The following is a 13,182-nucleotide window of genomic DNA, read 5'->3' as shown; positions in this document are numbered from 1 at the left end:
GTTTATTTTTTCAACTTTGATCTTACCTGGTAACTTACTAGTTCATTTCTCCATATACCAAAGAGAATATCATACCAAGACACATATTCAATAAAAATGCACTATTTCGAAGAAATAAACTGAACATGATTATATTAGTTCAAAACAAATTTCCAAAGAGTGTGCTTGCACGGCAGTTTGCCGGAACAAGTTACTTAATGTCCTTTTTATTTTTTATGTTAATTTTAAATGTTTTTAATGCTATAATAAAGTTTCTATTTCACAGTTAATTTCAGCTGCTTAACTTATCGACAACTGCTGTATCGCTGAGCTCACCAGACAAAAATTAGTCGTTTCTGGAGAAATTATTACAAGCACCATTTAATACCACGTAACTCCGCCTCTGGACTTGATAACCATTTGGATTTGGTTAGGAACCGAGTCCACAAGATTGTGCAGGTACGTCACATCCCAGGAAATATAAGCAAGCATCTTCTGTATTAATAATAATAAGTGAAATGCGCACAAATGTGCAAAGAGTTTAATAGTTAATTGTCTTTACTGTATTCGTTGATTGATCTTGTTCTTTTTTTTGCATTTAAGTATGTGGTAGCGATCACACACTTCCTCACATAGAGAGCACACACACTAGTCGTTCACCTCATGGAATCGCTTAGTCGCAGATAGCTTGTGGTGGAAGCCATGGACTGCCATCCTTGTAACCACATGTCGCTGTTCATAGTTCGCTTCTGTCCATTTTCACTCCAGCATGGCGTCGGTGGCATAGAATTCGAGCTCGATTTGGGCTCATTTCATTCTTCTGTCTTCAATTATCTTTGCGCTTTGTCTTGTGAAGGGCAGAACTAGATTAATTCCTAGATCCTCGATATAGAATGGTTCTTTACAAAGTTCGTACACTAACCTGGACTTTGTGTTCGTAGGCACACCTAATACTCGATTTAGAAATCTGGCTTTTAGTTTCTCTAGAGCCCTAAGGTCAGCCACAGATAACTTTTCCCAAATAATTTCAATGCCATAAGTGGCAATTGGGCTTATTGCAGCATAAAATAACTCTAGTGCTGTTTTTAAAGAAATTTTTTGGGGGTCTTTAATTCTATGTATCGCTTTGATGGCTGTTGTTGTCCTTTCCTTTATATGCATTCTGTAGGAGTTGATTGTCGGTTGTAATATTATTCCTAGGTACTTGAATAATCTTGTATTAAAAGAGGCAAATATACATGATGAGTCTCACCAGCAATAACAATCCCTTTCCTCAGTACTTTCATGGTTACTGCTTGGTCTGATTTCAATAATGTTTCATCTTTAAAATATTTGCCAGTAACTTTATCTTGGATGTTTCTTTTAATAGGGTCAGCAAATTCCACAATAATTTTGTTTTCATTATCTGTAATTCCATTCAAAATATTCCATAAATCACTTGAAGAAGCAGTAAATGGATTGTGATCTATAAAAAAATTGCACATGTTACTTCACTTCATTTAGAATGGCTCAAAATCCAAGTTGCACATGACTTTCAGTCATTCCTCCTCCATGAGTTATATCAGAACGATCTTTAGTACATTTCATGAGCGTATGCTCAACATACATATTGGTCCAAGCACCAGACCACTTCCTGTCCTCTCTTCGTACAATAAAATGGCCTTTATTCAGCATTTTTAAGAGTTCTGGATTTGTTGTTTATAGTTTCTACATGTGTTGAAGGTATATTCCTGCACGTTTAGCACAATTGCTATGACCTGAACTCGCGTAAAAAGGTAGCATATGTTCAACTGCCTGTAAGTGCATTTCAAAATTTCCTGTTCTCTCAGAGCCATGTAGGTATACTTTTTCATCATTTTCCCCCCTACTTCATCTTTGGGTAAATATTTTACTTTTAAAATCCAATATCATATTCTTTTTCAGAATGAAATTTCCTGTAATTTGACACCACACATATTTTTTCTTTCTTATTTTTTGATGTTTCTTCAAGATGGCCAGGAAAAAACCCACATTTTGTGAGACAGTATAGATGTATATTTTTATTATGTTGATCTGGAGTGTGTTAACTACCATTTACAACAAGAATCATTTTTGTCGCAATTACTTCCACCTGAAGGTGCTTTTCACTTATTCCTACTGCACTATATCCTGACCTTGTGTGCATCGTTGATATGTGTGTATTCATTTCAGAGTTGAAAACAAGCACTCAAGAGAATTAGTTGTATTCGGTATGGTCAGAATCAGCTCAGCCAACTTGTTCACTAATTCTTTAAGTCCTGAAATTAAGTCATTGTTGTTAGTGAACTTCAGCAACTTATATAAAGATAAACTTTGGAATATTATATTACTGTTAGTTCACATTTTAGCATTATAAAGTCAAGTAAAGACCCATACAGAGGTTTTAAGGAGTCTAGAAGTTCATCTGGAAATGTTACTTTGTAGTTAACAAACTTTTGATGATCCAAAAACTGAAGAAAACAAAATTTTGAAATTGAGCCATATCTTGAGCATCCACAACAGGATCATATGCTCTGAGTGCCTTCAAAAATTCCATTTAATTTCCCTTGTTCAGAGAGTCATCTGATTTATCGTGGCCCCTCAGAGGAAATACTTGCTTAACCAAGAAACAAACAGTATTAACTAATCTTCTTAGCACCTCCTTGCTTTTTTATACTTTATTGTGTTTATTTACAGTATATTTGCTTTGTGGAGGGAATCAACAAGGTCATTGATTCTTTGTTTTCCAAAAAGTTTGCACATGCAGGCAAGGAACACGTAGGTTTGCTATTATAGATCTCCTATATGAACAAGTTTTTCAACTATCAGATAATCGGTGTTGGTATGCTCCAATTCGTCACCAACATGCACAATATAAACACACCAACAAAACATTAAAATCACCACAGTTGGTTTGATACTGCTCCCGACCAGTTAAACAAAGCAGGGAAAGATTGCGCATTATTGCTACAGAGAGTTGTGCGGGACGGAAGCCGCAAGCAAGGCAGTGGTATATTTTTGCATCTCCATCACTCACTCACTGGCTCTCTCCCCACCACTTCCATTACAAACAACAGTGTAGACGAGTGTGGGTTCCAGCCAGCACACACGAACTCACGACACACGAACTCAGTGCGGTACGCAACTCCCAACCCGGTTATAGAGTTTGTTCTCAACTCACTTTGTAGTTTGTTAGAATGATCTGTTATTCATAATATTAACTGTGTGAAATAAATAAATGTACAATTCTCTTCTGTTCCATAATGTTTGAACATAACATTCGCAGTGCATGATGTGTAATATTCCTGACTGTGAATCCAGTGCCTTCATGAGATGAGATTCAACCTGCTTGCAATACTTCCTTCTCACACATTATTAATAAATCTCAAAGTGACAAGTATTTGTCATGTGCAAATTCATAAGAGCATATGTATACATGATCTCTGCTATGACAATGGATGAATGTGGTACAGCTTGTATACAGCTGAATGAAGAGGAGGCAGAGAATGTGGTGTTCATTTTTCTATGATTCAAAATCAATCACAGTGGAGACTGCAGTCATAAAATTAAAAAACTAATTTCACTTGGTTGAAGCACTATGATAACTATGTCCACAATCTGGAAGAGTAGAGATATCACATTAGCTGCCAGATACAGATTAATCTATGTGATCATCTTCCCATTATTCATGTATGGATACAAAAGCTGGATGCTGAAACAAGCAGACAAGAGAAGGATAGACGCTTTTGAGCTCTGGTGATGACAAAGACTCTTACGAATACCATGGATGGCAAAAGTCATCAACAAGGTAGTTTTCGAGTGCACTGTCTGGTATGATTATGAAGCTCAGACTAGCATACTTTGGCACGTTATGCACTTAATCTATTGTTTTGTTCACATGGTTATCCACTCTTGAAATTGTTGTTACAGTTGTCATCTAGAGGTCTGATAACTTCTCAGCCATGCTGGATGCCAACCCAGTAAACTTATTTTACTTGCCGTTATAATCCCTAATTGAACAATATTAACACTGCAAAATGTGGCTAGAAATGACATTTATGACAGAGAATAAAATATCATCATTATCCTGGTGAAAACCCCACATAATGATGTTGTCAAAGAAATACTGACCCGCAGCTCATATGTCATTAAGAACAAGAATTCTTAGAGATTATTCATACAATATTGACCCTTAGATGACAGAATCTTACCGGCCCGAGTTTTAAGCTGAAATATTTCACAAAACTGTTTACACAGGTGCAATGCTGATATAGAATTCTTCTTTCATGCCATGAAAGGCATATACCACATTGTCTAATAAATACATTTTTTATGACTATCTGTTGTTATAGTGCAGTTTTGAAGAAAATATGAGAAGGGATTCATAAAGACTTACAACACAAAGAGATAAGTATTTATAGTTTTATCAGAAAGGAGGATTTGTATTCCTACATTATCCTTGCTCCTGACTTTCTTTTTTAAGTGTCAGTTTTGCAATAATTTAATTATATTACTAATAGGCTACTTTACCTTCTGCTATGACAACTTGCTGAGTTGCGTCCTCCTGCTGGAATTCTGCTATCCCTGCTTGGCTCTTTTTCCTGTCAGCCTCCTCTTCCACAATCTGCTCTACTTCTTCAATCATTTTCTTGATTATCATTTCCTTTTTGGCATCTTCTTCTTTAGTTATCTCTGTTTCTTTTAAGTGAGCTACATTAAAAATTAGATCATGTTTCTTCCTTTCGGTTCTTTGAAATCAATAGATTCCAAATTTCATTTCTCACTTTTTTAATGAAATATGTGAAAACAATATAGAATCTATTTATTCCAAATATCTTTCACTAAGGAAATAAAATATTTTCTTCATGAAAGTATAAATTTAGTAATATGTATGTGTAGTGATCTGTTTTAGTGAGATAAATACAATTTCAAGGGATAAGTAAGACAATGCATGCCTTTTAAACTCTTCAAAACAGATATAAACTATTGACAAAAACAGAAGAAGGTTTAGAAAGACATGTTACAGGAATACAGCCAACTAACAATCTTTTAAATATAAACTATTCCTCCTTCAGCCATTCCTTGCGGATTAACCAACATTTTAATCAACTCTACAAAAGGGAAACTAAAAATTTGGAACAGAACATCAAGATAGAGAATTTCTCTGGATGATCACCTGAATGAATTGAATTCACATTCAGAGTACACTTACCAAATTATGGATATTTTACTTTGAAGGTCCTCTGACCTCTGTTGTTAATACAACTAAAGATAAATAATTATAGAAAAAGACTGGACTGGTAGCTTTTGGTCTTCAATAAAGAAAGGTAGGTAGATATTTAATGAAGACAAGCAAATTTACTTAATTTGTATTTGGCTTCTTTTGATAAAGAGGACCATTGATTTTGATGCCAGAACTCTTATAACAACATTCACCAACAGTCAACATCAACATCAAAATTTCTCTACATCAAGAGAAATCTGCTTGAAATATGATCTTGTTTTTATGTTCTACAACTAATCCTTCATTTTTCAAATGCTTTATATTATGTATTGTTACTTGTATAATTAAAATCTTCGTGACCAGCTGTGTGACAATGTTAGTAATGTGCTTGCCCTCTATTGTCACAGTTTGTTGTATTGAATCCTGATTTAATGGCACAGTAAAGAGCACATTTTCAGGACAATTCTTAAAATCTACAACAACTGAAAGGATGTTATAACAACATTCACCAACAGTCAACATTCCAATCTCTTTATTTATCTATTTATTCCAAATATCTTTCACCAAGGAAGTAAAATATTTTCTTCATGAAAGTATAAATTTAGTAATATGTATGTGTGGTGATCTGTTTTAGTGAGATACAATTTCAAGTGTTTTGGGAATTTAGATATAAAGTTTTGTCCTAAATATAGTTTTGGTTATGGGATTTGAAAGACCCCCCCCCAGTAAGGTTGACTATTTATGCAAGTCTATCATGTTAAGGCATTAGGAAATGGAGTCGAATATGTAAGAAATTTGTGGTACAGTATCGGTACACAAAGTGAAGGTGAAATAGCTTTTCTCCATGCTTTCCCAGTCTCATTCACACCATTAGTATTCTTTTATTTAATATTATTCTGGAGGTGAATGACACGCTTGCCTGATTTGAGCATCATCTTATATTGCACCTCCAATTTGATTCTCGAATGGAATCATATTAAATGATTTATGGTACTGCTATATAATTTTAACAGGTTGTTTTCTTTATTCTTGTATCTCAATTGAGGATAGTGACATTGGAAGGTATGTTGTTGAATTCTGGCACATTAAAGAACTCTTTAGGAATGTACTAATTATCCTTCTATTTCAAGAAAAAATATTTGCTCTAGAGTTGTTTATACGGTTACACTAGTTTGGTTTTCCTCAAGAAATGGCACAACACGAATTAGCCAGTCCTGATGGCCAATAAAAATGTGAACACACTTCATGCTGCCAGATATCATCAGGTGATGTATCAGTATCATTTAAGGAAAAATCAACAAATGTAAAATGCATCAAAACTCGCATAAAAACTCTCAAAAATAACACCATTATTACTTACAGAAATACACCTCTATGACCATGAATGCCTCAGACTGTAGATGGAACTAGAGTGGTGTCCGATCATTGATTTTAAGTTCATTGAGTGTTTTGATTATTTAGATATAAAGTTTTGTCCTAAATATAGTTTTGAAATAACCCTCCCCTGCCCTCCATAAGGATGACTATTATGCAAACATTCCATTCAAGTCTATCACTAATAAGATCACTTCTTTGGAATAGTCATGTTTTATGGAACTGTTAATTATCTTTACATGTTTCTTACTAGCATTAGTTGTATAGAACCAACAAAAGAAAGGAATCCCACATGATAAGAAGCAGCCAATGATAAATAAAAGGTATAAAAAATCTAGAAAATGATATAAAGCACCAAGAATTTGATACCATAAAAATGGATGCTGCAACACTGAGATAAATAGCAACAAAATTCCTCTTTGCAGATCATTGTAAAATTCAAGAAATTATTAATTTAGACCAGGGTGCTCAACATTCAGTTCGCAAAGGCATTTTATTGAGAACAATGCAAAAGTGATGTGTCTGATATGTGAAGAAAACATTTTTGTTTTTAAGAATACAAGCACAAATCTGTATATAATAAATGTGATGGAGTAATACGGAAGGAACATGCATCTTCATTATAAACTGTTATGCCTTTCAGCATCCAGTCTGCAAGCCTCTGTGAATTTACTAAATGCTGCCACAATCCTCCATTTGTATCTATAGTAGTTCTGTTGCCTCATTTAGTTCTATACCTCTTATCTTTAAATCGTTAGAAACCGAGTCTAACCATCATCGTCTTGGTCTACCTCTACTTCTCTTACCCTTCATAGCAGAGTCCATTATTCTTCTAGGTAACCTATCCTCCTCCATTCGCCTCATATGACCCCACCACTGAAGCCAGTTTATGCGTACAGCTTCATCTATAGAGTTCATTTGTAACTTAGTCTTTATCTCTTCATTCCAAGTACCCTCCTGCCATTGTTCCCACCTGTTTGTACCAACAATCATTCTCGCTACTTTCATGTCTGTTACTTCTAACTTATGAATAAGATATCCTGAGTCTACCCAGCTTTCACTTCCATGAAGCAAATTGGTCTGAAAACAGACCAATGTAAATATGGTTTTGTCTGGGAGCCGACTTCCTTCTTACAGAATACTGTTCATCACAACTGTGAGCTTACTGCATTAACTTTACTGCAACTTGATTCAATCCAACTTACTATACCACCATCCTGGGAGAACACACATCCTAAACACTTGAAATCATCTACCTGTTCCATCTTTGTATCCCCAATCTGACATTCAGTTCTCTTGGATTTCTTACCTACCGGCATCAATTTAGTTTAAGGGCCTGTACTATGACTGTCAGGTAAACAGCCAGATACGTAGGCTGCAGTTTTGCAAACTACAAATTAAATATTTTCTTGCGTACTACTAACGGATTTTAACAACGGTATTGTAATGCGGAAGATGTAGTAACATTTTTATTGGGTTGGTAATAAGGTTACTGAAAATATAGTGAAATTTAGTGTGGTGGTATACGTGTTCCCTGGTGTTTTCATTTGTTTAGCTCTATTCCTTTTGAAATTGTATTACTAGAATCCAATATCAGACTCTTATTGTGCTATAATGTGGAAGTTTAGGTCAAAAACAGAATTAGGACTGAAATATACACATACGAAGAAATGTTAAAATTAATTAACTGTATAACGAAACTGAAACTGTTATAGAAAATAAAAACCTGAAAATGTAACCTGGACGCAAAAGTTAAGATTCTGGTTATGTATCTTTTTTTGTCTAGTACTATTTACGAGGATGCGCGTTACGGTGAAAGTAACGTTTATATTCATGATTAATGCCACTGATCCAGCGTAGGATCATTAATTTTATTATTAATTCAATTTATTGTTTGCTCATTGAATAAGTAGTTAGTTTCTTTCTTTCTTTTCAATACAATGTGAGAATAGTAACTGGCAAGCATTTATCTCACTTTAGCGTAAATACTTTTGTAGCAAGTTGTTATGAAGTAAAAGAAATATAACCTCCTTAACATCCTCAATCGGCGGACGAATCGCCATGAACAACGTCGTATACCTTTACTCCATATGTGCGTCGTGGATAGATTTTGAATAGAACCCACGCTTTTGACACGCATTTTAATGATTAGGAAATGTGTACTATCACCTCTAGTACCCTACCGACTACCATTTAGAAGGTAAAAAAATGTTAGGCTGTTGGGACTCGAACCCACGAAAATCTGCATAGCAGGAAACAAATTTGCCCTAACGACCACAGCTACCCATTAAGCTTTCTATTGATTGCTTGTGTGCTACTCATATAGTTAGTAGCAACAACTTGCTAGCTTGGGAAATCTTTAAGAATTCTGTGATAGCTGGACAGGAAGCATGACATACTTTATAAATATATACATAGATTACATTGTAACAACTTAATTTCGCACAGCATCATGCAGGTGTAGATTCATCTTGATGTGTAGCCATCTTGATTCTTTATAGTAGCGTCCCCGATAGGAGCGAAGTCCCAGATAAGAGCGTTAACAGCCTCTCCAACTTCGGCATAGCTATACTCGAGAATATTTTCCCAGATTGCACATAAACCAAAGTCGTAGTACGTGTTTTCAACCAAACTTCCAGATAAATGTCCAAACTGCCAAATAAATTTATACCGCACTTTTATCTGGCTGTCGTAGTACAGGCCCTTAGAAAGGCTAATTTCTATATCATACTAATTGCACCTATTTTCAAGTTCCAAGATATTAGACTGCAGGCTTTTGGGCATAATCTGCCATTAAGACCAAGTTGTCAGCATAGGCCAGACTGCTTACTATATTTCCACCTAACTGAATCCCTCTCTGCCAATTTATACTTGTCAGCAGATGATCCACGTAAACTATGAAAAACAAAGGTGGAAGATTACTGCCTTGTCTAACCCCTGTAAGTACCCTGAACCAAGAATCCATTCTACCATCAATTCTCACTGCAGCCCAATCATCAACACAAATGCCTTTGATTGCATTTTAATAATCTAACCTTAACCCTATAGTCCCCCAGTATGGCAAACATCTTTTACCTCGGTACTCTGTCATATGCTTTCTCTAGATCTACAGAACAAAACTGTCTATTTTTTTTTTTTTTTTCATAGCATTTTTCAGTTACCTGGTGCATACTGAAAATCTGATCCTGACAGACCCTCTGTGGTCTGAAACTACACTGGTTTTCATTACAACTTCCTCTTAACCACTGGTCACACCCTCCTTTCCAAGATGCCAGTGAATACTTTGACTGGTATACTGATCAATGAGATACCTGAATAGATGTTGCAATCCTGCCTGTTCCCTTGCTGACAGATAGGTGCAATTACTACTTTTGTCCAATCAGAAGGTATCTTACTAACACTCCATGCTAATCTTATTATTATGAAGTCATTTTATCCCTGCCTTCCCATTATATTTCACCATTTCAGGTCTAATTTCATCTATTCCTGCTGCTTTATTTGACTTTAAAAAAAATTATTAACAGATACATCACAATTGGGAAATATTGTACTCCTCCTCCAACTGCCAAATCTACCCACATCATTTGCCCATTTATATGCCTACCAGAAACTATGTTGAATGCAATAGTACTTCTAATGAACAGTCCTACCCCACACTCTGCCCTTCCCTTTTTAACTCCCATCAAGTACACTTTATAATCTCCTATCCAATCCTTGTTATCTCCTCTTACCCATTTATATTTACTCCTATTAAATCCAGATGCATCCTCTTTGCTGACTCAGCCAGTTCTACTTTCTTTCTTCCATAAGACCCATTAATATTGATAACTCCCCATTGAATTTCATTTTTTGCCGAATTCTTTCCATGGTGTCCCTTGCATGTCAAATGGGAGTGGGACTCCGTTACTCCCATAAGTCAGTGAAAATCCTGTGAAGCAGGATGCTAGCCTTAATTACGTGTAGTTCAAGTGAGGATCTCTCCTCTAATGGGTTAGGGACCACAGTGGATTGTACAGTCCTAGCTGCCTGAGCAAAAGGAGGGTCATGACTCAGAATATGTCCCAAATGCCCACTCCCATTCCATAGCAACTTGTATCCCAATTCTCAGGACCACTTACTAGCCCACTCAGCCGTTGCCCATGGTTCACGAATTAGGACATGACTTCAGTAACCCACACCATGAACCACAGCAAAAGAAATAGATTTTGAATTATATTCAAGGCTTCAGTGTTCAAAAACAAATGTTCACAAGAAATATATTGAGGAAAATATATCTGCAGTTAGTGTTAGATATAAATTTGCACATTTATTAATCACGAAAGGAAAACCATTTTCAAATAGAAAGTGTGTGAAGAACTGTACACTTTCTGTAATAGAAGAAATGTGTTCTGAAAAGAAACAATTGATTAATTTGGTTACCTTATCGTAAAGCACAATGACGAAAGGAACTGAAGAACTCAGGGAAAATTTATGCTCACAACTGCATGAAAATTCAAAAACATTTGGGTACTTCTCATTGGCTTTGGATAAACATAATGTCATCTGTCATACACCACAAGTTTTAATCTTTATCCATGGTGTTGACAAAACATGTGAAATTACTGAGGTTTATTTTGTGACATTTGAAGCCATCTCTTTTCAGTTTTGACTCAGTTAATTTCTAACTGTTAAGTTTTTCAGTCTGCCAAAACTAATTTTGAATAAATAAATTTATAAACTATGTGAAGAACAAAACATTTGGTAACAGAATAACTTAATTAAAATAGAATGACATGTTTTGTTCTTGAAAGAACATCATGTTCTATAAAATCACACTCAAACGTATTTAGAAATGTATAAACATTTATGTTTATTTCGATTTTAATCCGTAAAAACATGGAATTTGGAACTACTCGTAATGAAGTTCTCACTGCTCTCCATTCTAGCATAGAGTGCAAGCTTTTGCAATACCATAACTCTGTTGTTGATGTAATTCCAGCTGAATAATAATAATAATAATAATAATAATAATAATAATAATAATAATAATAATAATAATAATAATAATAATAATAATAATAATAATAATAATAATAATAATAATAATAATAATAATAATAATAATAATAATAATAATAATAATAATAATAATAATAATAATAATAATAATAATAATAATAATAATAATAATAATAATAATAATAATAATAATAATAATAATAATAATAATAATAATAATAATAATAATAATAATAATAATAATAATAATAATAATAATAATAATAATAATAATAATAATAATAATAATAATAATAATAATAATAATAATAATAATAATAATAATAATAATAATAATAATAATAATAATAATAATAATAATAATAATAATAATAATAATAATAATAATAATAATAATAATAATAATAATAATAATATGAAAATGAAAACCTACAACCTGTTTTCCAGTCAGTAACTGGGTCAGGGATAGAATGAATGAAGGAATAGGAATTGTGCCGGCTGCCGAAGCCCATCGCACTCCTCTAGGGCAATGATTAATGACTGATAGATGACATGAAATGATATGGGAGAGTGTTGCTGGAATGAAAGATGACAGGGAAACCTGGAATACCCGGAGAAAAACCTGTCCCGCCTCTGCTTTGTCCAGCACAAATCTCACATGGAGTGACCAGGATTTGAACCACAGAACCCAGCGGTGAGAGGCCGACGTGTTGCCGCCTGAGCAATGGAGGCTTCAATAATAATAATAATAATAATAATAATAATAATAATAATAATAATAATAATAATAATAATAATAATAATAATAATAATAATAATAATAATAACACTAAAACATCCACAAGTAAACTACAGTGTGTCATTGACAGCCAGGGCATAGGGCGTGGCATAGTAGGACTGACTAGCCAGCTTGAATCATGCCTACGACAGAGTGATGGTATTGCAATGGCTTTCATTTTATGCCAAAGTGAAGACCGGGAAGACTTCATTAATATAAGTTCCAAAATTTTACTTTTTAAGGTTTTAAATAGAAATAAACATAAATGCTATACATTTTTAAATATATTTGAGTGTGATTTGACAGAATTTGATGTTGTTCTTTCAAGATTTAAGTTGTTCCTTTTTTAGCTAGGCTGAGTGGCTCGGACAGTTGAGACGCTGGCCTTCTGACCCGAACTTGGTAGCTTCGATCCTGGCTCAGTCCGGTGGTATTTGAAGGTGCTCAAATACATCAGCCTCGTTTCAGTAGATTTACTGGCATGTAAAAGAACTCCTGCAAGACTAAATTCTGGCACCTTGTGTCTCAAAAAACCGTCAAAGTCATTAGTGGGACGTAAAGCAAATAACATTAATATTAGTTGTTCCTTTTTCAGATATAATTCTGTTATCATATGTTTTCTTTTTCATACAGTTTATAAATGTACTTATTCAAAATTAGTTTTGGCAGACTGAAGAACTGAACAGTTATAAATTACTGAGGAGTTGGCATCTTTAAGAAACATCCATGAAACTACAACAGGTGAGAATTTATTTCTCCAATGGAGTGAAACATTGGAGGATCTCTATTGGCACCTATAACAATAGATGGAGCAAGAAATATGAGTGGTAGA

General features: G+C 34.3%; 1 protein-coding gene across 10 annotated transcripts in view; it reads right to left on the bottom strand.

The window, feature by feature from the left end:
* Positions 1-13,182, bottom strand: part of Obsc (Obscurin) — a 980,481-nt gene that overhangs the window by 301,582 nt on the left and 665,717 nt on the right. For 8 of the 10 annotated variants that reach the window (XM_068225413.1, XM_068225414.1, XM_067137343.2 and 5 more), the window contains one exon: positions 4,507-4,686. The exons of 1 other annotated variant lie outside the window; for it this stretch is intronic. In XM_068225413.1, coding sequence (XP_068081514.1) covers positions 4,507-4,686 — 180 coding nt within the window. The remainder of the gene's footprint in view (positions 1-4,506; positions 4,687-13,182) is intronic. One more of the 10 variants, XM_067137344.2, reaches the window with a different exon arrangement.

The sequence above is a fragment of the Anabrus simplex genome, chromosome 1 (assembly GCF_040414725.1).
Source record: "Anabrus simplex isolate iqAnaSimp1 chromosome 1, ASM4041472v1, whole genome shotgun sequence".
Classification (NCBI taxonomy): Eukaryota; Metazoa; Arthropoda; class Insecta; order Orthoptera; family Tettigoniidae; genus Anabrus; species Anabrus simplex.
Note: the sequence above shows the minus strand (reverse complement) of the source record. Positions and strands in the feature narration are given on the sequence as shown.